At 55.6% G+C, this 26994-nt stretch overlaps 13 protein-coding genes across 13 annotated transcripts; 9 read left to right on the forward strand and 4 right to left on the reverse strand.

Annotated features, from left to right (window-relative positions):
• Positions 1–340: 340 nt before the first annotated feature.
• On the reverse strand, positions 341–1811 carry PG985_016179 (uncharacterized protein; the record flags this gene model as incomplete). Its single annotated transcript, XM_066835945.1, has 5 exons — positions 341–904; positions 954–1250; positions 1316–1423; positions 1480–1499; positions 1574–1811. The coding sequence occupies 5 exons, from the start codon at positions 1809–1811 to the stop codon at positions 341–343; spliced, it is 1227 nt and encodes a 408-aa protein (XP_066677148.1).
• Positions 1812–2334: 523 nt separating this feature from the next.
• Positions 2335–5915, reverse strand: PG985_016180 (uncharacterized protein; the record flags this gene model as incomplete). Its single annotated transcript, XM_066835946.1, has 9 exons — positions 2335–2843; positions 3269–3486; positions 3537–4646; positions 4705–4873; positions 4933–5086; positions 5163–5279; positions 5334–5402; positions 5459–5684; positions 5737–5915. 9 exons carry the CDS (start codon positions 5913–5915, stop codon positions 2335–2337), a joined length of 2751 nt encoding a protein of 916 aa, XP_066677149.1.
• A 2941-nt stretch (positions 5916–8856) lies between these two features.
• Positions 8857–9393, forward strand: PG985_016181 (uncharacterized protein; the record flags this gene model as incomplete). The annotated part of the gene is made up of 1 exon (XM_066835947.1): positions 8857–9393. The coding sequence occupies one exon, from the start codon at positions 8857–8859 to the stop codon at positions 9391–9393; it is 537 nt and encodes a 178-aa protein (XP_066677150.1).
• A 1212-nt stretch (positions 9394–10605) lies between these two features.
• Positions 10606–10908, forward strand: PG985_016182 (uncharacterized protein; the record flags this gene model as incomplete). The annotated part of the gene is made up of 1 exon (XM_066835948.1): positions 10606–10908. The coding sequence occupies one exon, from the start codon at positions 10606–10608 to the stop codon at positions 10906–10908; it is 303 nt and encodes a 100-aa protein (XP_066677151.1).
• A 112-nt stretch (positions 10909–11020) lies between these two features.
• On the forward strand, positions 11021–13735 carry PG985_016183 (uncharacterized protein; the record flags this gene model as incomplete). Its single annotated transcript, XM_066835949.1, has 1 exon — positions 11021–13735. One exon carries the CDS (start codon positions 11021–11023, stop codon positions 13733–13735), a length of 2715 nt encoding a protein of 904 aa, XP_066677152.1.
• A 190-nt stretch (positions 13736–13925) lies between these two features.
• Positions 13926–15056, reverse strand: PG985_016184 (uncharacterized protein; the record flags this gene model as incomplete). The annotated part of the gene is made up of 1 exon (XM_066835950.1): positions 13926–15056. The coding sequence occupies one exon, from the start codon at positions 15054–15056 to the stop codon at positions 13926–13928; it is 1131 nt and encodes a 376-aa protein (XP_066677153.1).
• A 221-nt stretch (positions 15057–15277) lies between these two features.
• Positions 15278–15565, forward strand: PG985_016185 (uncharacterized protein; the record flags this gene model as incomplete). The annotated part of the gene is made up of 2 exons (XM_066835951.1): positions 15278–15285; positions 15316–15565. 2 exons carry the CDS (start codon positions 15278–15280, stop codon positions 15563–15565), a joined length of 258 nt encoding a protein of 85 aa, XP_066677154.1.
• Positions 15566–16048: 483 nt separating this feature from the next.
• On the forward strand, positions 16049–17431 carry PG985_016186 (fad NAD binding oxidoreductase; the record flags this gene model as incomplete). The annotated part of the gene is made up of 1 exon (XM_066835952.1): positions 16049–17431. The coding sequence occupies one exon, from the start codon at positions 16049–16051 to the stop codon at positions 17429–17431; it is 1383 nt and encodes a 460-aa protein (XP_066677155.1).
• A 782-nt stretch (positions 17432–18213) lies between these two features.
• PG985_016187 (serine carboxypeptidase) lies at positions 18214–19978 on the forward strand (the record flags this gene model as incomplete). The annotated part of the gene is made up of 2 exons (XM_066835953.1): positions 18214–19013; positions 19069–19978. 2 exons carry the CDS (start codon positions 18214–18216, stop codon positions 19976–19978), a joined length of 1710 nt encoding a protein of 569 aa, XP_066677156.1.
• Positions 19979–20454: 476 nt separating this feature from the next.
• Positions 20455–20682, forward strand: PG985_016188 (uncharacterized protein; the record flags this gene model as incomplete). Its single annotated transcript, XM_066835954.1, has 1 exon — positions 20455–20682. The coding sequence occupies one exon, from the start codon at positions 20455–20457 to the stop codon at positions 20680–20682; it is 228 nt and encodes a 75-aa protein (XP_066677157.1).
• A 4176-nt stretch (positions 20683–24858) lies between these two features.
• PG985_016189 (uncharacterized protein) lies at positions 24859–25455 on the forward strand (the record flags this gene model as incomplete). The annotated part of the gene is made up of 1 exon (XM_066835955.1): positions 24859–25455. The coding sequence occupies one exon, from the start codon at positions 24859–24861 to the stop codon at positions 25453–25455; it is 597 nt and encodes a 198-aa protein (XP_066677158.1).
• Positions 25456–25515: 60 nt separating this feature from the next.
• Positions 25516–26202, forward strand: PG985_016190 (uncharacterized protein; the record flags this gene model as incomplete). Its single annotated transcript, XM_066835956.1, has 2 exons — positions 25516–25712; positions 25908–26202. 2 exons carry the CDS (start codon positions 25516–25518, stop codon positions 26200–26202), a joined length of 492 nt encoding a protein of 163 aa, XP_066677159.1.
• A 135-nt stretch (positions 26203–26337) lies between these two features.
• Positions 26338–26994, reverse strand: PG985_016191 (uncharacterized protein; the record flags this gene model as incomplete). Its single annotated transcript, XM_066835957.1, has 1 exon — positions 26338–26994. A coding segment is annotated over one exon (657 nt), but the record flags the coding sequence as incomplete, so codon positions are not given.

Consider the following 26994-nt stretch of genomic DNA (forward strand, 5'->3'; position numbering starts at 1 on the left):
CCTCCTTTGGCGCATGAAGGAAGCACCTGGAACTTATCGACAAGCAAAGCAGGGCTCACCCCGATGTTGGTTCGTATGATGGACCGTGAAGACTGTTGGTTCAATTGCTAATGCTATCATCGCCAGGCCAATGATTGTTCGTTCCAGGGAACCGGCCAGCCGGCACGCCAGGGGTTCGTGTCGTGGCTAACCCGATGCGGCTCTCCATACGCTGGATAACTTCCCAGCCAATCGATTCGAAAATCCCTGACCCACAAACGCCTCGGCGTCCGACACAACCCCAGTTCACCACTTCATCAATGCCCACATGGTCAGGACAGCAGCTTCTAGGGTGGAAAAGTCACCTAGAGCTCTCCGTGGCTCTGCCGCTTTCGGCGTCATAGCCCCCGAACGATGTTTCGCACCGGGCACGCTCGTAGACACGCAACTGGCGCTTCAGCCCGTCTGTGTTTGCCGACCCGTTCTCCATGTTTCCCATTTTGTAGTAGCTACCAGCGTGAGGGAAAGACAGTTCCGAGAAAGACCCGTCGCTGCTGGCCTTGGTATTCTTATGACCATGAGACCAAGTCTTCCTTATCCTACTAAACCTAATGCTCAGTCCTGACGCGAGCTTGGAGCTCCGGATCGAGGAGAGAGCTTGGGGAATGCTGGGGACGGTGATGGTCAGGAACCCGCAGGTGAGCTCGGAGGCGCCTAGGCATATGCCGGCCGAGTACGCGTGCATGACGTCTGTCTTCAAAAGGAAGATGGCCCATTCGACGGATCGGATCACGTTCAAGATGCACGCCAGCAGGCCAATGGCGAAGACTACCGACACGCTGAATTTCTTCTGGGTCGTCATTTGAAGGGACCAAATAGCCTTCTGGGGAATGAGCAGGATCATGCTGCAGCGGCCCAAGTCAGTCTGGCCATTCGACAGTGCAAAAAAAAAGGGGTAAACGGAGGAGGTATACTTGCATGTCGGAGACGATTTGGAAAATGCAGGTGATGAGGTTCGCGTAGTACTCGTTGACGCGATCGCAGCTGCCTGTCAGCAGGATGTTCCAATTCAAGGCGTACGGGGTACAGGGGACGTTCATCACGACCAGAAGGGCGACGTAGAAGCCGATGTTGGCCCAGATGGTGGCATGGCTGACCGAGTACACCAATCCCGTGCGAGTGGGGGCAAATATGCGAATCCAGTCCAAGAGAATGGCCACCTTGATGAGGCACATGGCGACGGTATTGAGTTGCTTCGCGATGAAGATGTTCTGTTTTCCGCCTGTTGAGAAAAACCAAACATGGTCATGTAGCCACAAGATAGTCGACGACTCACTTTGAGAAAGACGATAAAGTCACCCAGGCGGATATCGTATTGATGGACAAAGATCCCGGGGTTCTTGATATCTTGTACCGAGATGCCCAAGCTCACCAGGATGACGCCCTTTGTGAACATGTGAGAAGTCAAGTAGCAGGTGTTAGCGAGATGCAAAGACGTACATAAGCCAAGATCAGAAGATCTGTCAAAAACTCTGGTCAGCATCCGCGTAGCTACGTGTCACCACGCCGGGTCTGGAACGAGAAAATGACGCACAGTCTACGAGTGCCTTCTCTTTGGTGCAGAAGAATCTCGTGTAGACCCGAGCAGCGAGACCCACTGTCACCAGGATCATGCATATGGCAAACAGCACCGCAACACCTGCTGAACCGTTTGGCGGGTTGTCGAAGTTGGGCTGTTGGCCGGCAGGCGGGTCCAAAGCCGGCTTGTTCCGGAGTATGTAAGCCTGCGTGACCGGATCGAGCGCGTAGAAGTCGGAGCCAGCCGTCGACATTCTGAGATATTTCCTCTCGTGGGGCGAGAGCTAAATCGTAGGTTACGTGAGGAAGCAAAGGCGAAGAAGATTCATCATGCTATATATGGATGGAGTGCCTTCCGTAAATACGGCGTAAGATAGCAGGCGTGTTACACAGCATATCAAGTCAGCCGCGAATGACGCGGCGGCCGGCCAGTCTTTCCGCCCATAAGACACCCATCAAACCAGTGAGAGGTTTGGTTGATAAAATCCGAGCTTGCCGAGGTATATCAGCCTCCACGGCATGCCAATCCCACTTGATTAGGATGGTGAGACAGGAAAGTAAAGTCTAGGGATGGGCCGAAGTGGCTTTGCTCCGCCCCAAGGCATTTTTTATGTACCTCTGTAATCACAGCGCGTAAGCTTGATAGACAATGACACAAAGCTGAGTAGCGATCCTTCAAAACACGAGCCTTCCCGAGATTATGATTGTTCCGCACAATTGACATTTCGGATACGATATTCCACATGTCTAGCAAGGCCTTGGGACTAAAACCCGCCATCAAATAACACAGGATTTCGAAAGATATCCAACTGCCTGATCCTCAACTCCGCCGTTCTTGTTCAGCAGAGCCTGGAGGTTGCTCGAAATAATCTTCGTCCACTTGTGGTCCGGCCCCAAGTGCGCCCTTGCCCCTTCGAAAGAAACTCTGTAGAGAGATTCTGCCTTGTGATAATTCCCCCGACTCTCCATCACTTCCCCCAAATTGGAAATGCATGCCAGAGTAACCGGATGTGACGGTCCCATTAGCTGCTCCTGTGCTTTCAAAGTCGACTTAAACAAGTTTTCCGCCTCGTCGAGTTCTCCAAGTTCTTTCAAGGCGAGTGCCAAGTTGTTAGCAGTGTGAAGAGTCGGCGGATTTGTACGACCGAAGACTTGTCCCCTGATAGACAACGCTTTACGAAGCATACTTTCAGCTTCGCGAAGCAGCTCCATGTCTTTTGATGCCTCTGCCCTTCCAATTAGGATGAGTGCGAGGTTGTTCATACTCTTAGTCGCCGCCCAGTGATCTGGACCGAACAATGACTGGAGAGTCCGGAGCAGCCGCCGTTCGATTTCCTCCCCTCTTCGTATCTATTTATGTAGTAAAAGACCCCTGATATGTTGCTCCAAGAGTCTAACATACTTGGATCTGAAGATCGAAAGACATCCGCTCGAGGCTGAAATACCTTCCGATATAGAGCCTCGGCTTTATCTAGCTGCCTCTTCGGCCTTAGATTTGCACCTCCTACAGTCATGCTACTAGCCAGCGTAGGCTGTGTCTCTCCTTGTTTCCTCGTGTAGCCACCAATGGCACGTTGGTCAGAACTTTCAGCCTCATTGAAGTTGCCGTAACAAGGCATATCCACCGGCAGGGCCAATACACTCTCAATAGATAGTCCATGGTTTGGGCTGTGTATCTGATTTCTTGGACCCAACCCTTCCTCCCACTTACCTAAACAGCGCATAAGGAGGCCATAACCGCTCACGATGTCCATGGTGATACAATGCGACTTTCCGATGAGCCTTTCCCGAGAGGTGATCGCTCGAAGACACAGCCTGGCTGATCGGTCGCACTCCGCTCGATGAAGTAGTAACCATGCGAGCATTTCAACGGATACTAGTGTGTCCTCGTGGTCGAGACCCAGTATTGTCTCCTTTCCGATAGTGCTTCTTGTAGACGCAGTTCTGCTTGTCCGTACATCCCTCTTTGGAAGAGATACTGTCCTGTCTTGCTGAGTAAACTAGCCCTTTGGAGTCTTTGATTCAGGTCTCCTTGGGTTGGATACTTGAGGACCGCATCTGCATGGTGGAGAAAAGCAGCGCATATGCGCCAGTTCTCGAATTGTGGAACTGGGAAGACCCTAGCCAGAAGCCCTACGGCCTTTTGTTGCCAGCTGATAAGGAGCCCAGTGCGGCGGAGCCAAGCTTGAAGGGTGATATGGACCAGGCGATGCATATCATACGTCTGCCCGCTCTCATGCGGAACCAGTAGCTTGAATCCCTTGAGCATTCCCATGGCTTTCATGGAGTCTTTGCGTCCATAGTCGGTAAACTCATCGAGTAGTGAATGCGGAATCCTCTGCCGATCAATGACACCAATGAGCGACATAATCTCAACAGCCTTTGGATCCTCCCTTTTAATTTGTTCGAAAGAGAGTACTCCGGTAGCGATAACAGAGTTGGGAACATCTCGGTCGTCACGACGCAAATCCGTGTACGCCTCTTCCATAAGTGCGGCTTGTTCCCCGGGATCTTTAAAGATCTTCAAGTATTCGGCAACTTCGATTGTGTTATGCTTAATGAAAGCACTTGCTTGCGTCACAGCTTGGGGAAGGTATTCGAGGCTGTCGAGTAGCTCGTGGACTTTTGGATCTGTGGCATACTGTCCCCCAAGACGTTTCTGGAGTAGATCCAGAGACTGCTGGCTGGTCATCGCAGGGATGTCGACAATATTGTCCGGATCACAAATAGCGACAGCCGTTTTCATGTTCTTGGTGGTAACTAGAACCGCGCCTTGTGGGCTTTGAGGGATGTATTGACGAAGCTCGTCTTCACTGCCCGTTGTTTGGGGGTCGAAGAACATCAGGGAATCGTCGGCGTTATCCAGTATGAGCAGCCATGGGTCCATAGACTGTCTGTCAAGCCAATTGGATACCAGACGCATTTTGTCTGCTTGGGGACTGTCTCTTCCTGGTATGCAAAGATGATCTGCAATCCTCATGTAGTCCTGTTCCATCTGGTGTCTGCTTGTCGTGCTAACCCAAAACACAGCAGTTCTCGGTGAACTGACACGGATTTGATGTGCTATCTCGTTGGCTAGCGCAGTTTTGCTGTATTCCCGCTATTGTTAGTGGCGATGCAATCTGGATTATCTGGACCAATGCTTACCCTGCCCCTCCTCTACCATGTAGCGCAAGTCGAGCATGGACTTTGTGATCCTTCACTCTTGATACCCACCTCGATAACTCGGAAGTTTCAGATTGGAGATCCTCTCGAAATATAAACTTCGCGTCCTTGCCAAACGGAACTTGAAATGACGGCATGAATGTGTCCATTCCTACACCTGTTTGTAAGCAGCCGACAAGAATTGTTCACCACTATCCTGTGGGAACCCACTTCGAACACCTCGTTCTCTTGACCATTTGTTATCAACAACCGCATATGAATCTCGCTCCATCTCTCTCAAAACATCGACTATTGACCAATAGTCGGCGTCTCTCTTGTTGAATTTGACCATGTTGATGTGGTCTTTGTCAAGCTTGATCGGCTCCTGGTTCACGGAGCCAGGAAGCGATGCTGAGTATTTGGGAACAATCTATGTTGGACTTGGTCAGTCAAAAACGTACGGAACCTTCAACCCCTTGCTGCGGTGTGCCAACGAATAGGATGCCACATGTCGAGATTTTGATTGATCGATGATGTGCAAGGTGGGTCGCAGTGGCATTGTGGGAACAGAGAAGAGCCTGCAGATGTTAGTACAATAGCAATATACCAGAATTATGTAAAGCATGACCGACGTTCTTGAGCACAATTCCTCCAAGGCTATGTGCAATGAAGATTATAGGCCTCTCAGTACTCTGGTTACTCTGGGTCAGTAACAGTATCCATGTTGGTAATGAAATTGGTCATTCAAAGTGTTTACATCGGTCCGTTTTCTCATTTGCACAAGCTTCGTTACAAGGTCCTCCTCATGATCGAAGATTGTCTGCTGGGAGATGGGAATGTCGGCTTTCACTCTGGCATCGTAACCATAAGATATGATTCGACGGTTGTCGGTATCCTTTGGCAGATAATCCTTGAGCCAAAAGATGCTGTCTTTGGCGAAGGACTCTTTCCAATGCCCGTTCAGTCCGTGGATGAAGACCACGCTTCAAGTCTGTTAGCTAAGATCACGGGGGAAAATGCAACTGGATCGCCTACTCAACCTTGGCCGATGGATGTTCATGCACGGGCATCAGTCCATAGTCGCCCTCGATTATCCGACCTTGGTTGAAACTCGCTGACTCGGAACCACCTTGGTACGACCCGGCGATCCCAGGAAGCTTGGCCTCGCCGGTCTCGAGTGAGAACATAGCCATAGCCTTACGTACCTTCTTCATACTGTGTTAGGTCGAACAAATCAAAATGCTGTGGTCTCGGGATGATCGAGATGAATATGTAGCGGAGTACTGGGTGTGGAAAATACGCGAAGTATCCATGAAGCTTCCAAAAAATAAGCGTAAAGTCGGTGAGAGCACATCTTATCCAGTCTGCCTGACTATACGTCAGCGGCGTGGTTAGTGTTCAGCCGTAGATCAGCTGTTAGCCGCCGTCATACCAGGAATTGCCCTGCTTCCCTCACGCAACGCCACGAAGATGGAAAACTTGAAACAGACAAAAGTACCATGCATTACTAGTTTTTTGGAGAGAGCCCTCAGCCAACCAAGCCTGTATCTGAATGGGAAAAGGCAACCGGGTCTGCCACTTGGGAAATGTGCCTTGGGTGCAGCCGCATGCGATCCGTTAATGGTGCTTATATTTCGGCAGCAACTGCGAGTTGCGAAATCAGCTCAAATGGTATAAGTATGGTCTAGGACCTTCGCATATTCGTGCTTTGGACAAAGCGTTTGAATTCAGCTAATGTGTCACGATAGGCATCAGCAAATTCATCCACCTAAACAGTTTGTTGGTCTAGTTTCATCCACTGTCGCACCGCCTTTGGAGAGGGGTTGTCAGCCAATCAAATCCTTCCGAAACCCACCCCGATCTATCCTTAGAATGGCTGCCACGAAACGGTGGCTGCAGATACTTTCTTGTATTCTTACTGCGCCTCTATGCAATCTCTACTCTTCTTTCGCGGAGGTTCTGGATGTATCAGACGTGGAAAAACAGAGCCAACGGTCCATCCATTGGCACAGGTCCACGAAGCAACAATACAAACTGGCCAGTCTTGCTGTATAGAGCCTTGCTCGTGGATGAAGATTGAAGAACCGTTATGCTAATTTAAGTTGAAGGGTTCTGTGATGGCCGCAGCTGTTACAGGGTCGCTGCAATGGAACCAAAGCGAAGACTCGCACTGGATCGTCAAAGCATCCTGGTTCGGAAGCCTGCTCTTGAGTTTGTTTTCCGTAGTAACGGCTCTGCACCTGAGTATACTGATGGGCACCGTGGAAATATCCGGAGATGGAATCAGAGACCTCGTTAGCCGCGCCGCGAACTCAACAGGGGAAGCACCCAGCAAGCTGGGCGTTTTTCTTCTCCAGTCACCCATCCTCCTCTTAAGCTATTCCATCATGTCTTATATTGCCGGATTGACGATCATGGTCGTGGGAAAGCTACGGCAAACATCATCGGGAGACGATCGCAAGGTAAGCAATCACATCAAACATTCATCGGTACATGCTAACTACATACACGCCCAGGTTGCTGCACTGTTTATTGTGTATCTAGTCTTCTGTCTGGTGGTCTACTTTGCCACGTGTTGCTGCATCTATCATAGACTCCTTATTGGGAAGAAATGCCAGAGTGAATAGCTGATATCTTATTTCGAATCGCAGTTACTGCATCGTTCTTACGTTTTGAATAACCAATAATGCTGCATGAGTATATTTCTCCGTTCAAATATATGTGATATGCTATGACATACACAGGTCGGTAAAATGCCCATGCTGCGTGCAGTCATCGCCCGTTACTTCGTATGAAACAAAGGCTTCTCTCGTCACGAGTATATATGCTTGCTGATAACGGGGTCTCTCGAAATAGGGGGGCTCGCAGGCTCTTATGGCCCATCTTTTAGAGAGTGGGATCGACCCGCACCGGCCTCAATATAGAAACTATACAAATCACGACTCAAATATGGCTTTCCCCAATTTCCGAAAGACGCCCGAGGGCGTGCGCCACATCATCGAACAGTGTACCAGGGGCGTACTGGAGTGGTCCGGGCGGTTCCCAAGCGTGGCCAGGGCCCGGGGAAAGCTTTAGCCGCGCGGGCAAAGCGGTCGGACAGGGGAACCTTGGGGCTCGGCTGAGCAGACGCAGGAGGCCGCTAGGGTCTGGTGGACCGAGGAGCTGGAGCAGGCTGAGAAACTCGTTATGGCCCGGAAGCGAGAGAGGGCCATGGGGCGGGTTTTGGGGTCTGATTCGGCGGTCCTTGCTTTCATGAAGGGGCGCCCGTCGTTGGAGGAACTGCTTCGCATGATCAGAAAAGAGAAAGACAAGTGAGACGTATGCCCAGAGACAACCCTCGCATCAATAAAGAGAAGCTGCAACAGGTCTTGATCGCGGCGCAAATTCTTCGCGGGGGGGGGGGGCTTCAAGGTATAGTTAGAAAAGTGCACAACTTGGCAACGGTAGATAAAGACCGTGATAATGAAAAGCCAAACAGGGATCCCAACCAGTGATTCTTTAAGTGGATATTAAGAAGAGGCTGCAGCCTGGCCAGCAGTAGGGCGCGGTACGGAACCTTGAGTGCGGATAAGGGTAATTAAATATAATGGCGCTTACTTAACCATAGTACTTGATGTTGGGCGGTTACACTGTGGGGGCGGCGGATCTGGGTGGCGTTTCGCAGACCAGGCGATGCCCAGGCATTTCGCACCTTTGCTCTTTCTTCTATCTCCGTCCCTTTCGTTTCGTCATTCTAGTGTTTCAGGAGCTGCTTTAATCCAGTGAGCGACGTGAATAATCCCATCAAGCGAGTTCTTGGTTACACGACCTCTTCCCTACCAAGATGGCATGTTACGGAGTGTACGACTCAGGGCTCCAGCTCGTCAAGCACATCTACCCATGCGGCCCCGTGAACGCAACGTCGCCGCACATCATATGCTGCACAGGGGGAGACACCTGTCTCCCCGGCGGCTTGTGTGGCTATTCGCACTCGCTACAGGGCGGCAGCGGCTTCTATGCTGCAGGCTGTACCGATCCGACCTTCCAAGATCCGGGTTGTCGCCGACTATGCCGTAGGTCCACCATGAACCGTCACGGGATTGTGTCCTCCAAAACGGGAAAAGGATTTTGGTACTGACCACTTAGTCGACAGAGAATCACCACTGGCCTGATGTCATGTACATCGCCTCCAGGGAGCTTTGGGCATGCTGCAGCATCAGCGCCGATGGCAGACCGGACTGCACCCAACAATCCAACGAGACATTCGATCTGGCGCCTCCCCAGGATCTGCGACCGTTTTTCTCAATCCCGTCATCGGGGAGTCCGTACTCCTCCGCCTCCATGCATGCTCACACTTCGTCTGCTATGGCCTCGGCTCCCAGCACCACAGCCTCGAGTCAGCCAGCTGCCTCGCGAATCTCTAGCAGCAGCACTCATACCAGCAGTCTATCGCCCGGGGCTGCTGCGGGTATAGGGGTCGCATCAGGCATTGCTATCTTGTTATTCAGCGTGGCTGGCATAGCAACGTGGTATCGCAGACGTAACCGTCGGCAGGACAGGGAGCACCAAGTGGCTCAACTCCACCAAAAGGATGAGAAAACGCCAGGTCCCAGGAACATGGGACAGCCGGGGGCATTGGGGAAACCGGAGCTGAATGGCCAATGTCTGCCGCGAGAGTTGTCGGGCGAGATGCTATGTGAAATGCAAGCGTAAAGCCTTCTTGGCTTGATGGTATTCGGATATCAGCTGGAATGGTTCAATTCTCGGGAAGCGTCGATGTTTAGTACATGAGTAAAGGGTGTCATGGGCAAGTCGGCAGAGACAAACCAGACGCGATACCAATAGTTTGTACAAAGCGGCGTTATTTACTTACATAAGATGTTCAAGTTCGGTCCGATAATGCTGTTGTACAGGATGAGGTGGCAGCTTGCCATCATTGAGGCGGTCACTGGTAACGAGCATTCTGTCATTCCCAATCTGACCTGCCTCGGGTGATGTAGTGTCTATGTTTGCAGGTCGCAGATGGGTAACCCAGTCATACGTACGATGATCCACATTGCTTCTGATGACGATGTTGTCGCTGGTGTTCAATGCGGTCAATCATGGCTGTGGATGTCTTAGTACCTACATGCATGTCAGGTCCATATACCCCACGATTAGGGCTATGCACCGTCGCGGGTGGCTTCGGCCTGGCTCTGCGCTAAAGTGAGTACGGGGGGCCGGCGTCGTGGTGGGGTACGGGTTTCGCATCCTTAGCAGCGCGATTGAGGGATGTCTTCTTGATTGCATAGTTGTGCGACGGATGCCGTCGTCATTGGAAAGAAAAACTCGGGCATCGTCACCTTGAACTTGGTAGTTTTGAACTATTGGGACACAAGGGTTGAGTTGCCAAAACATGCAGGCATGTTAGGTAGTTCGCTGGACCGGGGATGCTCGCAGGAGATAACGTTACATGCAGCCCATCCCTGATAGCAATCCGGCCAGAGCCAATTTGTCAAGGGGCCAGAACGCTACACATATTATCCGGTACTGTATCTGTGCCAATTGGCATCTGAGGTTGGACGAGCTGGTATTTGAAGGGCTGGGGGACTGATTGACACGAGGGATGCAGCTAGCCGGACATCAGTGAGCATGTCTTGTTTGCCCGCCACAGTAACATAACTCATCTGTGGTGGAATCAATCACTTACATGGCCACAGAAGACATGCTGGGTGTGCCATTGAGAGCAAATTGAGCTCAATTGAGCTGCATGCTTATCGCGCCTGTCCAACGTCAGCTCGCCACCGAAGCACAGCATCGGAGAGCGACTTCCGACTTGTTTGACCTGGCCACTCACCAAGAGTGTCTTGGTGAAAGACCCCGGATTCCTCCAAACCAACAACCAACCAACCCGGCAAATCAGAGACAAATTAACAGGCTGGGATCATGGCCGTTACGCGGGCCAGTCCCATGGGCGGTCAGTGGCGGGAAGTGGTCACCCGCTGCGATTACACTTCTACCCCGCATCCCCAGGCGCCCCAGGTCTGTCCCGACTCGGAAGGAGCTACCACGACAATGGGCGTGGGCGATCTAGCTCGGCTGCCCGTCGGCTCTGCCACCGGAAACTGCGTCCCTTGCGGCAGTAGTAGCAGCAGCAGCTGTCGAAGCAATCAGTCCATTGGACATTGGACGATGGCCGACGGATCAGTCCAGCTCAAGATGACCATCTGGGCGCCAAGCTTCATCTGATAAAACCCGGGCTTTGAGGAAGCCATCAAGGTTTGCCCCATCTTCTTTCTTTGCTTTCTGTCGTGCCCGCCTCGCATCCCGCTACTGGAGTGCATTGCATTGCAGCATGAGCATGGCCACCAACGTGGACTACGTCGGCGGACCGCCAGACGAGAAGCCCGAGGTTGCCGTGGAGCAGAACGAGAGGCAAGATCACCAACACCACGAGAAGGGCCGCACTGACTCCCCCACCCTCTTCCCTCCTAACGAATGGCTCGACCGTCTGAAGGCCGAGTACACTGGCGACCACGGTGGTGAAGCCCTACCTGCCGGTGCCGATCCCGACCGCATGGTGGAGTGCGTCCTGACCCTCAACGAGGAAGAATCGGTCCAGGTGCTCAAGGACCTGCTCGAGAGCCAGCGGGAGGACTACAGCATCGACCGCCAGATGATGGCCCGCCTCGAACAGCTCGTCGAGGGCTGCGAGGCCTGCGGCATGGAGCAGGGCGAGTGGGCCTATGAGGTGTGCAAGCGCGCGGGCCTGTACCACAACTGGTCGCCCTACACCGAAGTCCGCGCCGTCACGCTGCCCTACGACGACCCGGACGAGGCCTGCGAGAGCCTGCGGGCCTACTTCCTCGGCTTCTTCTGGGTTTGCGTCTGCACCGCCATCAACACCTTCTTCGCGCCGCGCCAGCCGGGCATCACCATCCCCAACTCGGTCGTCCAGCTTCTGCTCGTACCCATGGGCCGCGGCTTGGCCTACATCTTGCCCGACTGGGGCATGACCATCCGCGGCACACGCTACACGCTGAACCCGGGCCCGTGGACCAGCAAGGAGCAGCTGTTCGCGACCATCATCTTCTCCGGCGCCTCGACCATTGGCAACTTCACCGGGCTGCTGGTCCTGCGCCTGCCCGTCTTCTTCGACCAGCGCTGGGCATCCTTCGGCTTCAACATCATGCTCGCCCTCGCCAACCAAGTCTACGGTCTGGGTATGGCGGGCATCCTCCGGCGCCTGACCGTCTACCCCATCGAGGCCGTGTGGCCCAACGTGCTGCCGACGCTGGCCCTGAACCGCACGCTGATCACGGGCGACAGCAAGCGCGAGAAGATCAACGGCTGGCACATGACGCGCTACACCATGTTCGTCTGGGCCAGCGTCGTCTTCCTTGTCTACTACTGGGTCCCCAACCAGTTCTTCGTCTCCCTGCGCCTCTTCAATTGGATGACCTGGATCGCGCCCAACAACTTCAACCTCGCCACCGTGACGGGCTCGTACGGCGGCATGGGCTTCAACCCCTTCTCGACCTGGGACCCCAACGTGTCCGGCAAGGACGCCATGAACTCGCCCTTCTTTGCGCAGCTGCAGCAGTACGTGATGCGCGCCCTCTCGGGCCTCGTCATCCTCATCATGTACTACCGGAACGCCTTCTGGGCCGCCTACATGCCCATCAACTCCAACGGCGCCTTCGACAACCAGATGGGCCAGTACAACGTGTCCAGGGTGCTCGACGACACCAACGGCGTCGACATTGCCAAGTACCGGGAGTACGGGCCGCCGTACTACGCCATCGCCAACCTTTTCGTTAGCGGGGCCAACTTTGTGTACTACACCTTCTCCATCGTCTACGTCTTCACCAAGTTCTGGAAGCCCGTCAAGAAGGCGTTTGTCGGCATCATCGTCAACACGGTCCAGCGGCGCAGCGTCTACACGGGCTTCGCCGACGGCCACACGCGCATGATGCGCGTCTACAAGGAGGTGCCCGAGTGGTGGTACGGCCTCGTCTTCGTCTTCGGCTTCGTCGTGTCCATAGTGAGCGTCACGGCCTGGCCGACCCAGACGCCGTGGTGGTCCATCCTGGGCGTGACGGGCGTCGGGGCGCTGCTCACCATCCCCTGGGTCGTCATCGAGTCCATCGCCGCCACCGGCATCCAGCTCAACGCCATCTGGCAGGTGCTGCCGGGCGTCTGGTTCCCCGGGCGCCCGCTGCCGCAGCTCATCATCCTCATGCTCGGCGCCGCCTTTGAGCAGATGGCGGGCGGCTTCAGCGCCGACCTCAAGTACGCCCACTACGCCAAGATCCCGCCGCGCGCCGTCTTCCGCGGCCACGTCGCGGCCTGCGTCGTCAACTGCTTCATCTACTGCGCCATCCTCGAGCTCCTCATGGTCTACGCCAACCAGGACAGCACCCTCTGCCAGTGGGACAACAAGCAGTACATGGTGTGCCAGTACGCCCACTCGGTCTGGTCCTCCGTCATCTTCTTCGGCGCCTTTGGCACCAACAACATGTTCAAGCTGTACCCGATGCTGCCCTACTGCTTCCTCCTGGGCGGCGTGCTCGGCGTCCTCTGGATGGCCGGCGAGAAGCTGCTGCCCCGCCTTCGCCTCGCCCTCGAGTCGCGCATGGAGGCCAAGCGGTTCGTCTCGTTCGACCGGTACTTCTGGAACCCCGCCGCGGCGACCATGGCCTGCCTCAACCCGGCCATTGCGCTGTCGGGCGCCCTCAGTTGGGCCGGCAACCAGAACCTGAGCTACGCGACGCTGGGCATCTACGTCGCCTGGTTCTTCCAGTACTTCCTCAAGCGGCGGTACACGGCGTGGTGGGGCAAGTACTCGTACCTGGTCTTCGCGGGCCTCAACGTCGGCGTGGCCATCTCGGGCCTCATCGTGACGCTGGCCTTTTCCTTCGGCGCGGGCAAGAACACCTCGTTCGCGTGGTGGGGTAACACGGTCGCGCAGGAGGGGGTGGACTACCAGCTCTACAACAACAACGCGTCCATGTTGCCGGTGCCGGCGTCGGGGTACTTTGGGCTGAGTCCGGAGGAGTATCCTTCGCATTGGTAGTGGCGTATCATTTGATCAGAGTGTCGAGTTGGTCAGAATGTCGAGTTAATCGGATTATGACGAGTTGGTCGGATACATGTAGTCACTTGGCCACGGTATTATCCAGTTAACTAGATACTCAATGACGAATTATGTTTCTACTTGTCCTAGAATGAGTCTCCTTTAAATTAACTCGAGAAGGAGTTGAAGCTCAGACAGCCCCGCCGATTGGCTGGATCAGCGTGTAGCTTGCGGAAGCATTGAACTCCTGCACCCCATTGACCAAGTACAACGGCCTCAGGAGCCCATCGTCACTGAAGAACAGCTTGGGGCGTTCGCGCCGGTAGTAGTCGGTGGTGCCGCCGTCGGTGAAGTGGACGGTCGTGTTGTAGACCTCCTGCAGCTTGAAAGTCCACTGTCCGGTCAGGTCCCGGGAGAACAGGTGTCCGCCGACCCGGGGGTACTTGGCCCCGTGGACGGCGATGTCGATCATCCAATGGCACAAGATGTGCCAATGGCCGCGCCTGTCGCGCCACAGAAACGGGTCCTCGGTCCAGTGGTCGCTGTAGTCGGAGGTGTTCCAGGGCATCGTCTTGACCAGGTCGTACGTGTCGGCGTCCGACCACCGATCTGCGGCGAAGATCTTGTTGTCCTCGACGGCCAGCACGATCCGAGAAGTGGGGGACGACTCCCCGCTCCAGGCCGGCCAGGGGGCGGGATTGGTGCCGGCGTCCACGACCAGCTGTGGCGGGGTCCAGGGCCCTCGCACGTCGGGGGCGCTGGAGACGGAGATGTTGTTTGGCCACTTGTAGGATGCGCAACGGGTCGGCAGGGTATTGGTGTCGATGCCGATGCTGTACAGCAAGTAATGCTCGTCGCCGGGGCTCCAGACGATGGCGGGGTTGTGGTGGAAGGGCCCGAAGAGCTCCTGGGCGTAGTGGTAGGGTCCGGCGGGTCCCGTGCGGGATTCCGCGCGGATGATGGTGCTGAATGGGCGCCATCCGCCGAGGCCGCAGCCGTGGGAGAATTGGGAGGTAACGAGGTGGAAGAGGGACTTGTCGTGTCGGTCTCGCACGATCTGGCCGCCCCAGGAGGAGTTGCCGCCCTTGGTGCTGTAATGCCCCGGGAGGGTGACGTTGGTGTGGTTGTAGCCCGTCCATCTCGTGGCGGGTTGGAGGTCTAGTTGGTTGCAGTCGTGGGACGTCCAGCCCGGATCGCAGTGGCAGCGGCCGTGGGGGAGGCAGATCCCGTTGAGGCTGCAGTTGTCGTCGCTCGCGCACTGGTATGCGGTTGATGCCAGGGCTTGGGAAACCGCCAATATGCACATGAAGAAAGGACCCATTTTCAACTTGAGACATTTGCTTTTGAGCGAAAGAGATGCATTGAGAATCGGGATCCTATACTTTTAGACGCCGGGCGTTTCGGTGTAATGATGTTTTCAGGTGCGGCATCCTTTGGACGGCTCTTTTCCGACCGGCAATGAGCCTTCGCCCGTAGGCCCCAACCGCGCCATGTCATCTTCTAGATTGGCAACTCACATTCGTTAAAAGGGCTCTCGAAAACATGCTCTGGTATTTTCAGCCATGCTGATCCTGTCAGAGCTCATTGAAATATGTCTTGTCGTACTCGTCCGAGGCGGTGTCGGCCATCACCACGCTCTTCATCGCGGGGGTACCGCGGCACACCATTGCCACCGCGTTTGGCACGCGGCGGCCCGCCACCGTCAACAACATCGCCAGGCGCTTCATCCAGCGGAAAACGCCCAAGACGAAGCCGAGGTCTGGACACCCTCAGACAAGAGCTGGACGTCCTCAGACAAGATCAACGGCACGGCAAAACGAGGTGCGCTAGCGGGGGCTGTCCAAGAAGGCTGTCAGCCATCTAATCAGCATGCATAGCTAGTCTCTAAGAATGCCCGGAATCATCTCTCATCTCTGCTCTGCCAATCTTTTCAAGCCCATCATGGTAAATCACAAAACTTCCAGTTCTATAAAATGTTTCGTTGCTACAATGTTCATTGAGCACTGAGCGACTAGCAATGCATCCAATTGTCGCGAGTTTTCCCATCGACGGCCCCTTTGCGGCAGTGCTCTCGATCGGTTGCATCATTCAGTGACGTAAATCGGGGAAAATGCCCCGCCGCTGGCAACACCCGAAGAAACAGCAGAAAGGCAGCTGAACTGCGCATCCATCGCAATTGCAACATCTTCAACGCCCATTCTTGTAACAATCATTGATACTACTTGACCTGCGAGCTTTTCAATACACTATTTCATGTTGAGAACCTTCTCGCGCCTGCATTCGACCTGCCACTCTCCCAACCCGGCGCACACGATGGCGGGACAGCAAAAAGACATCACCATTGTCGGCGGCGGCATCATCGGCTGCTGCGCCGCCTACTTCCTGACCCGACACCCCGCGTACTCGGCCGACACGCACCGCATCACCCTGCTCGAAGCCTCCTCCACATCCACGGGCGGCCGGACCGCCGACAGCATCCAAGACCCCGGCAGCCTCCTCGCACCCGAGTCCGCGTCGAAGCGCAACCCGGCCCACGAGGGCATTGCCGGCGGCGCGAGCGGAAAGGCCGGCGGACTGCTCGCGCTCTGGGCGTTCCCGCAGAACATTGTGCCCCTGAGCTTCCGGCTGCACGACGAGCTGGCCAGGGAGCACGGGGGCGACGCCAAATGGGGCTACCGTCGCTGCTATGCCAGCCAGGTCGACTGCAGCGCCCGCCTGCCTCCCGGTTTCTCCGGCGGCCAAGACGAGAACATGACGGCGGCCGACAACAACGGCGAGCAAGGGGCCATCAAGGGTTTACACAAGGATCACAAGAAGTCGGCCAAGGCGCTGAAGAAACTGGGCGCGCCCGAGGACCTGGACTGGCTCGACACGGACGCCTTGGGCGGGTACGACAACATGGGGACACCCGAGAACACGGCGCAGGTGCACCCCGAACTGTTTACGCGGGCGATGGCGCAGCTGGCCGAGGACAGCGGTGTCAAGATCGTGACGGGCGCCAAGGCCACCGCCATCAACAAGAGCAGCGACGGCAAGAGCATGGCCAGCGTCACCTACGAAAAGGACGGGAAACAAGAGACGCTGCCTACTACAGATTGCATCGTGGCGGCGGGACCCTGGACATCGAAGTTGTTGCCCCGCATCCCCGTGACGGCGTCGCGAGCACACAGCGTCGTCATCAAGACGCCCAGCACGGTTTCGCCGTACGCCCTGTTCACGGCCATCAACCTGCCGTCGGGATTCCCCTCGCCGACGCCAGAGAGCAGCGCGGGTGGGTCGGCAAAGCGACAAGCCTTGAAGCGCATGCAGATCGTGGAGCCCGAGATCTATGCGCGCCCAGACGGCACCGCCTACGCCTGCGGCCCGACCGACCAGACCGCACCGCTGCCTGCGACCAACGCCGAGGTCGAGGTGGACGAGGCGCGCTGCCGCGACATCATCGACCAGGTCAGCAGTATTAGCGACGATCTGGGCAAGGACGGGCAGGTGTTGGCCAAGCAGGCTTGTTATCTTCCCCAGGGCGGGCCCTTCATTGGGGAGGTGGGCGGCACCAGGGGATTGACGGTGGCGGCCGGCCACACGTGCTGGGGCATTCAAAACGCGCCCGGCACCGGAAAGCTGCTCAGCGAGATTGTGCTCGAGGGCATGGCCAAGAGTGCGAAACTCGGTGGCTGCGATGCCTCGCGATTTACATGAGCGGAAGGGGGTTGCATCCGCAGGTAGCCTGCGTTATGTAGTCGTAAGCTCAAAGGTATGCACTCGTCAATTCCAAGGCACTAGCACTTGTTTAAAACATGGACCGAGGGCCCTGGGGAAGGGTGGCGCGTCTTCGGGGCAGGGGGCCCTGCAGCCAAAACGCTGCTCAAACCATTAATGGGTCTCTCGATCAACCCCAGCTTGACTCGTGATTCAATGCGACGTGAAGAACCGTAGAGGCAGCCGCGACGGTTGAATGCACGCCAAACAAATGGGCCGCCACATGGCCGGGCTCGTTCTAGACTTGGTTTTCGACCGGCTTCCACTTTATTAGGTCAGGCATGGAGGGCAGAATTGAGGGGCCTCCAGCCGTGCTTCCTGGTTTCACCATGTGCCTCATCGCCGCCAAGAACCCTGCCGTCGATCACCAACCCTTCTGCCATTGGACGGTCCGGCCTTGGATATCCATTCATGGCCGTCAACTCAACAATACCCCGGCAGGTAAGAAAACAGATGAGATTGATTTTGCCAAGATGGATTTCCTGCCGAGGAGTCAGTTCAAACCGTCTGTTTATGTTTTCCGGCCCATGGCACATAGTACCCAGCCGGTTGGGACGAACTTCTGGGTCAATTTTAATAACTCAATTATATTCTACTTTCACCACGCCATGGACTGGTATTAATCGCACATAGACACTTTGCTTCAGCTGCCATTCTCCTATAATATGAATAATCTCACTTCATAATCTTCATCTCATTCTTTCTTATCTTCTTTAATCACCATGGTGCGAATGCGACTCGCCCTCTCGCTCCTCGTGGGCGCCCTCGGGCTGGTAACGACGCAGGCGCAGTTCGTCAGCCCGCCCGACGACCTCCGGATGGTCATGGGCCACGCCGGCGTGCCGGTTCGGTACAAGGAGGTGGAGGCGGGCGTCTGCGAGCTCGACCCCGACGTCCGCAGCTTCTCGGGCTACGCCGACGTCGCCGAGGACCAGCACATCTTCTGGTGGTTCTTCGAGGCGCGCCACGGCGACCCCAAGGAGGCGCCCTTGACGGTGTGGATCAACGGCGGTCCGGGATCCAGCTCGATGATGGGCCTCTTCCAGGAGCTGGGCCCCTGCGGCGTCGACCCCCACGGCCAGGTGTACAGCAACCCGCACTCGTGGTCCAACGTCAGCAACCTGCTCTTCATCGACCAGCCCACGCAGACGGGCTTCTCCTACACCAAGCCGGTGCCGGCCTACAGAGAGAAAGACGAGGTGGTGGAGCTCCCCGACGACGGCAACAACGCCGGCTGCATGGTCTACGTCGACGACCCGGCCTCCTGCGGCACCTACACCCACCCCAACCTGACCCTGACGGCCAACTCGACCGAGGGCGCGGCCCGGAACTTCTGGCTCGCGCTCCAGGGGTTCGCCGGCGTCTTTCCGCAGTACACCCAGAACGGCTTCCACCTGGCGACCGAGAGCTACGGGGGCCACTACGGCCCGGTATTTGGTGCCTACATTGAGCGCAGGAACGACCGCCTGACGCCCAGCACCGTGAGGATCCCGCTCCAGACCCTGACGGTCGGCAACGGATGGTGAGTTCTATTCGCTGTTCTTGATGTCTGCACTATCTTCTGACTTGACCCCCAGGTTCGACCCCATCCTCGGCTACCAGGCCTTCTACAACTTCACCGTCAGCCCCGGCAACACCTACGGCTACGCCCCCTTCGACGACGACACCGCCGCCGCCCTGCACGACGGCCTCTACGCCCCGGGCAATTGTCTCGATCAGCTGCGGGACTGCCGGCGCTCCGGTCTGGACGCCATCTGCGCCCGGGCCGACGACTTCTGCGCGGCGCAAGTCGAGTACCCCCTCGTCGACCTGCTGGGCCGCGACGAGTACGACATCCGCCAGCTGGCGCCCGACCCGTTCCCCTACACCTTCTACCAGGACTACCTCAACACGCCCAAGGTGCAGAAAGCGATTGGCGTCTACACCAACTACACCAAGAGCAACCCCCTGGTCGCGCGCGCGTTCCGGGGCACGGGCGACGACGCCCGGGACGTGCACGTCGCCGACGAACTGCGGTTCCTGCTGGACCGCAACGTCACCGTCGCCCTGTACGCGGGGGACGCCGACTTCAACAGCAACTGGCTGGGCGTCGAGGCCTTCGCCGAGGAGCTACTCCGAGCCCCTTCGTACGGCTACGCCCAGGCGGGCTACACCGACCTCCGCACCAGCGACGGCGTCGCCCACGGCCAGACCAAGCAGGCCGGCCGGTTCAGCTTCACGCGCGTCTACGAGAGCGGGCACATGGTGCCCTTCTACCAGCCCCTCGCGGCCCTGGAGCTGTTCGGGCGGGCTATCGGCGGGCGGGACGTGGCGACCGGGAAGACGGCGGTGAGCGCCCAGTACCGGACCAAGGGCACGCCCAAGAGCACCTACCGGAACGGAGGTTCGACCATGCAGTGGGCCATCGTGTCGGCGAACCGGACGTACGACGTCAAGACCAACGGGCCGGGGGCGTTTTGGGATGATCTGGTGCCGGCTCCGAGATGAGGCCGTTCATCAGTTCTGGACTCATTCCGAAGAAGCTCATGTTCTCAACCTCCAGGCCCATCAACAGCTGATGCATTAGGTAGTCACCAAAGGCACCGTTACTTGCTGCTACTTTGACGGCGCTGATGCCACACGCTCTTGGGCTTGGCGATGGAGCTCTTGTTACCAATGCCATCACTCGGTGCCAAGCTGCAGAAGAGTCGAAGTCATCTACATTCACATTATGTTCAAGTTGAATAGTACCACGCACACTGCAGCTGCATCCATTCAATTGGTTTGGTCAATGTTGGAGTACTCTCTCTATCACTGCATCCAATCTTGCGATCGAGAGGTCATAAAACCTGAACTATTTTCAGTTTTCCCGCGGCCATCCACCACACCCAGGAACAACATCCTCCCTACCAAACAAATCATCACCACCATCTCCCTTCCTCCTCGACAGCCATACCCATACCAACACTCTGCCGATCATCATCATGGCCGAAATCAAAAAAAGCGCTGGCGACGACGCCGTCCCCGCCAACAAGGTATCCGGATGGGAAGCCCTGGATAAGCACATCAGCAAGCTCCAGGAGAAGTACGAGAAGCTGAAGCAAGACGGCCACATCAAGCCCCCCAACACGACAGTCCAAGGCACCAACAGCCCTGCCGCAACGGAAAAGGCCGGAAAGCAGGCCTGCGACTCGGACAAGAAGTCAACTTGATCAACCATCGTCAGAGATGATTCAAGCGGTTACACCCATCGGAAGAGCGAATTGGCATTCCGAACGCTGAGGCAAGGAGGAAATGATACATGGACGACGGCTGAAGACATGATACCCTTTGCTTTAGACGACGCAATCAACATTTAACCCCCCATGATGCCTTCCTGATTTGATCTGTGACATGTACTTGCGGTGATGCAGACGGTGGGGATGAAGTGCTTCAGAATGGGGACCATGCATTGACCAGCTGCAATCTGTCTATTCTTTGGAGTCGCGCTCTGTTTGGGAAGATACTGTGACAACAATCCAAGGGTGGCTACATAGGTGTTCTCGATCCTGGAAAAGCAGCGTTTGAACCACGGAGGGCTACGGCTGGAATTACTAGCAGCTTCTTGGTGTGTTCAAAGCCCCTCATTTGCGTTGAGGGGCACGGAGCTTCAGCGGTCAAGCCCTGTAGCCCACTGGAGCTACTGAAGCTCATGGAGCCTGCCGCCAACTACAACAGTAACAACGAGACGCAATTGAAGCTGCATTCAATGCAAATACAAAATGTCGAGTGAGAAATGAAAAGATAAGCATAATAATTTCCATCATCTAATCTTTGTAGTTACTTTAAGCTACATGCCACACATCACGACAGATCTGTCCGGTTTTGACCGTTGCCGCCAGCTTTGCGCGCCTTTTCCCAGAACAAGATGACTCTTTCTGACATCGCCCCCTCCTCCGCATGATACCATGTTGGCAAGCGTTGACGCGGCTGAAAACCGGCTCTACATCCTTGCGAGGCTCTTTGCCATGACCATAACTTCTGCCCACCACGTTCGTTGCCCAAACATGACTCTTATGAAAGGACATCCTCTATCCTCTCAGTGCGGCAGCGCGTCAGATGAAGCCGCGATCCTGGACTACCACTTCGACATCCCGAGCTTCTCCTGGTTTTCGCTAGCATGCCTCGATGAGTAGCATACGCATGAGTCCGAGACTACAGCTTCTAGCTTACTGCCAATCACCGATGTAATACAAGAACGCTTTATCACTGTTGATGTCTATAACATGTACCTGGGACTGGAGAAAGATACATTGCGACACCGTGAGAAGCAAGGCGGCGCTGGCAAAGCCTCGGTCCGTATTCGCTTGACTCGTTGAGATGCCTTGTAGGAGTTGGCTGCGTACGTCAACGGGCGATTCATCCTCTCACTGCCACACGGTATGCTGCCTGTCTCAATTGTCTCTCGTCTCGGGAGGAATGAAATCTGTGGTTTCTTGGGTAGTAATTGTTCCCCGAGGGTATTTCTAGACTTGCCTTGGTCCGAGATACTACCTCAGTCGTCGGCGTGATGCTGCTGTGGCCGAATCTTGGTGGTGAAGGTTGTAAGCAGCCTCTCGGCAAAGATGGTGCCACGAGACGTTGGTAGTCAAGGGCCAGGGGAACGTGATAACAAAAGACACCTTAGGGAGCTCTTGGACTGGCTTTGCAAGTCCTGCAGTGCTTGACGGTCTATTCATACTCGGGCAATCCCTTCTGTTGCTTGGGTGCAGTGCAGGGGGGGGCACCGGTATTATGGCAGGTAACAGAGCCAGCAGTCCAGCCGCATTGACCGATCACAGATACAAAAATGGTACCGGGCTCGGGGCGGATGTCGGCGTCCTGCAGCAAGCCACCAGCCACGCCGCTCTCGGACAGTGCTGCGCATTCCTTGGGGATCGCACTTGTCAGGGATATGTCCATTGACCCGTATGTAGCAGTGACGAGGGAGCTCATATGAGCAGGCAACTACGACGCGGAAGCCAACGCCGACAAAGCAGGGCTTGTCTTGGGGGCGGATGTTGGAAGCGTGGCTTGTGTCGATCAGCTCTAAAGGATTCCTTAAGACAGCTAACAAGAAGCAAATGGCTCAGAAATAGTCAAGAGTAGAAACAGTTTGGAATATAAATAAGAATAGTCAACGATTCAAATCCACGGTGACAGCCTCTCCCTCCTCTTCCTATCCCTCTCCCTCTTTCCCTCTCCCTCCCCCCCTTCCTCTCCCTCGTCCTCTCCCTCTCGGAGGGCGCTGTAAGCGCGATCCATATTTTGCTGGCCTTGTACATTGTTGGTTGTGAATTGGCGGTTGTTGCCTACACGTTGCTGCCTTTTGGGCGGGGTTGCTCGGCGGCTTTATCCTCAAGGCCTCGTACACCGTTTATGGAGAATTGGTGGTGGTTGCCCATACGTTGCTCGTGGATAGTGAAGTCGGATCTGCCTTGATGACCAACATCGCGCGAAGCGATGACCGGGTCCAGGCGGGGTTGTTTCGTTCTCCGTGGTCTCGGAGGGGTGATTTAAGTAGAATCCAGGCTCTGGAGCCCTCGTACATTGATTATTGTTGCCCCGCCGTTGCTCGTGGATGGTGAAACCAGATCTGCCTTGGTGAAGTGTACGCGTTGGTGGTGTGTCTGGTCAATGTGTAGGAAGTTCCGGTCATCTTGCTTCTTCAGGCGCATCGTGTATTCAAGTTGTTCGAGATGGAGGCGATTACGAGCTTGTAGTCACCCGTCGCCTAGAGCGCAATGGTCTTCGGTCGCATAGCGGAGGATGATTTGGTTCAAGGAGGGCTTGTCGCTAGTCGGCTGAGGTGGGCGCATCTACGAACAAAACGTAGCAATGCAGGCACCTCCGGGCTGACAGGGCTAATAAGATTTGTAGGAATTGGCAACTGACCTGAAAAGTGCAAGCAAGCAATGTAGCTGTGATGGGGATTTCAGCGTATGAGCAGTTGAGAATGCAATTCAGGGCTCAAGGGCATCACCACTAACATGTCGCTGCAGCATCAGGGCCTCTTGCCTCCGCAACGCCCGATACTTGTAATATGTCCACAGCTTATTCGGCTCAGTTGGAGACGCAGAAGTCATTTAAAGCCCTAGAAAACATCAGCCAAGCTCATGCATTCAATTCTGCCCAGTTGACGCGAAACCCCAAGCTCCCCCGCCCTCAATTGCACATTCCTGTTTTGAAGGTGCACGATTCTTGGTGGGGTTATTCCATCGCTCTTCTCTGTCCTGGAGCTACACCCGCAACACCACTGCCTTCTTCATGTACGCCTGCAATCATTCTCGATCATATGCCAGAACTTGGCCTCCGGTTGGCCGATCCTCTGAGTCTTTCCCAGCCTCCTCAATCCAATCCTGATTGGACTGCCTCTTACTGTCGCCGAACCGTTCATCCAGCCTGGAGCTACGTTGACGGCAATAAACCTAGCAATCGACCGGGAGTCGTTGGCCAGACCCAAGTCTTTTGGGGCTATCATTTCCAGCAGGCAGCTGTCGACTGAAGATGTCCGGCATGCGATGAAGCAATCTGCGTGCCTGGTAGACATGGAGGAGGGGCTGATACATCTCGCAGCCGGACACCAATCACTGGTCATTCTACTCTAGCTGAGACGTTCGGAAAGAGTTTGTTACTACTGTGAGCAGCGTCGTTTCCCATTTCTTACATATGCCACCTTCCATTCTTTCCACTCACGCATGCCCGTGGCTCCAAACAGGCCATCTCCAGTCACCTTTACTGATCGCAATGATTCATAGGGCCGGTATGACAGTTTGCTAGGGCTTTGCCTCCCAATTCAGCCCCGTTTCGACAAGAAGATGCGGGATAATCATGAACACTGCCATGCGTCATCCGGGGAGCTGTCACATCCCTTGGCAGTGCAAGAAAAGGTTTGCCAGGGAGCCCACGACTCTATCTAGTCATTCCATGGCCCCATCACGTCATACATGAGTCCCAGGACAGCCACGACGCCGCAGCCACTGAACAGAGACTTGGCTACATGGCTATAAAGGCTGTACGTTCCTCTCGTGGAAGCAGGGCATGATTTTATCGACAAAGTTCTATATATAAAAACCTTCATACGAAACACCCGGACAGATATGTCGGCCCTCACAACAAGTCTTCACCAGAACCCACCTCGACCCGATGTCGAGCCCTGAAGAAGAATGTCTTCTTTCCTAAGATCGTCCCAGTGGATTCTCTCCATCCCGCCACATTGGGTAATGCCATTTCTGTTCCTCCAACTGGCTTACATGGCAGGATGTCGGAATGGGATACTGATGGCGCTCTGGTGGACCTGACGAACAACCCAGTCGCATCTCTCCCCGGTCTCACCCTCAAGCCTCCTCACAAAGCAGACGGAGCCCTTGATGGGGAGGTTATGTCAGATCTTCGCCCGTGCTCTCCCTCTCGAGGCAGAGGACGAACGGTTGGAGAACAACCCGGAGGCGGGTATTGGCGAAGGTTTCATCAGTGACCTCAAAGACCTATTGAGCCAACTGGGCCACATTCCCGAATCGCTCCTTTGCCTCTGCCATTATGAAGACGACAAGAAGCGGCCTCTCTCACGACCAGAGAAGCCCAAGATGGTCCGTGCTTCCTTTCTTTCTCTCCTTTCTCTCTCCCTCCACCAGAGACCTCCTCAGACCGGGCGGAATCACCGGTGGCGACTGGTCCAGCTGGGACTTCATTATGCGACCACGACTAGAGCACGAGGGACGCCGCGTGAGAGCGATGATCGAAGAAGCGGACCGATGTGGTCTCATGCCTCCCGACGGGGTTCCCGCCTCTCAAATCCCGCAAGGACTTGTGCAACCAGCCATTCTTTCAGGACGAATCGCGCTCACATGAACCTGGGCGAGGACTCGGATGTCAGCAGAAACCTCGACGAATCCCGCGACACCCCTCCCTCTGGAAGCAACGACGTCGACAACGACCGCAGCGATGACGAAGGCGCACGGGGCTGAGAATACCCATCCTGCGGAGGACGATGAGGTCGACATGAGCGACTACTGGGCCACCACCACATGGTCCGTGCTCTCCTTCTCCTTCTCCCCCTCCGTCTCCCCTCTCTGTCCCTCTCTCCCTCTCTGGTCCCGGAGCCCTTCGTCCTAAGCCCCGCCCAGATCCCGCTGTCGGCAGATACACTGCGAATCGACAAGCTTCCCTGTCTACGGCACCTGGCGCCGCCTGAGCTACGACGAGGAAAGAATGACTTATATAGGTATCAGAAACCATTACGCACTCCCATTCAATACTACAAGTCTATTGAATATAACCTCTTCCACAATTATTTCTAGGCATCGAACGGCTTCCCGGCCACTACAGACACTGCCGAAGCTTCTCTGCGTGAGCTGACAGTGACTCCAGACACGCTGGAGCCCCTGATCCAGTCTCTCCGGGGAGCAATGTAGCTCAGAAGCCAAGAGCTGGCCCTCAGCGTATTGGGGCAGGTTGTCGAGCCAGCAGAAGACTTTGATGCCGGCCTCTGCAATATCATGCAACGCCACTTGTCCGCGGCGGACTGGGAGCAGTTTAGATCTCGCGGCCGGATACCCGTGGACGAGAACATACCAGACGCGGACATCAATGATGTGAGATCCGCTGAGCTTGTTGTCCGCGAGCAACCGAGCAACGAGGATGTTGACATGGACGACAATGACTCATGGGCTTGGGAGAAGGTTATCAAACATGAAGAAAGAGAGTTGATGTAGGATACTTATGATAACAATTCAACCTTCCCACTCAATACGACCAATGCTGCAGCCTATTGAATATAACCTCGCGCACAAGTACCGGTTTTGCATTGTCTCGTGACTATGTTGAATGTAGTCAAACCCCTTGCCTCCTTAGTGGTCGCACACCCCCGGAGGCTCCGTATAGTATAGATACCAGTTCTCGGGCATGCTTAACTCCATGTACATCTCTGGTCTCACCAAGTCCACCGTGATCTTCATCCAGTCCTGGTTCCAGACGTCATCAGCGCAGTACTCTTCGTCGTAGGCATCATCCTCTGCCGCCCAAAACGGTGCCGGAACCACGAGTTCCCATCCCTTGACAATATTGACATGCCCGCCTTCTCGGCCTAGAGGAACAGGATGACGTAGCAGGCTTAGCAGGGCGGTTTCGTCGGCCTGCAGGAAGTACAGGTAGCGTGATCCGACGCCACCTGTACGCACATCCTCCTCCTTCAAGGAGAAACGGGCCATCTCGGGGCGCGCAAAGGCTTGGAACCGTCGCCGCAGCTCTTCACGTGAGGCGCCCTCGAGGGTGGCATCCTCCACAAACACCCAGTCCATCTTCTCGATGAGGTCGGGCGCTTCGGAGTCAGCGACGTCTTCGCGCGACTGCTCGAGGATGAGCCGTCTGAGCGTCTCCCAGGCCGCGTCCAGCTCGGGCTTGTACGACGTGCGGTAGACGACCCAGCCCCATTCCCCGTCGTCCTGGGTCTCCAACAGCCACTTGATCTTCTGGGGGGCCGAGGCCGGTTCCCACTGGTCGCTGGG

This window comes from Apiospora marii, assembly GCF_038362585.1.
Source record: "Apiospora marii strain CBS 49790 chromosome Unknown utg000013l_segment0_segment0, whole genome shotgun sequence".
Lineage (NCBI taxonomy): Eukaryota > Fungi > Ascomycota > Sordariomycetes > Amphisphaeriales > Apiosporaceae > Apiospora > Apiospora marii.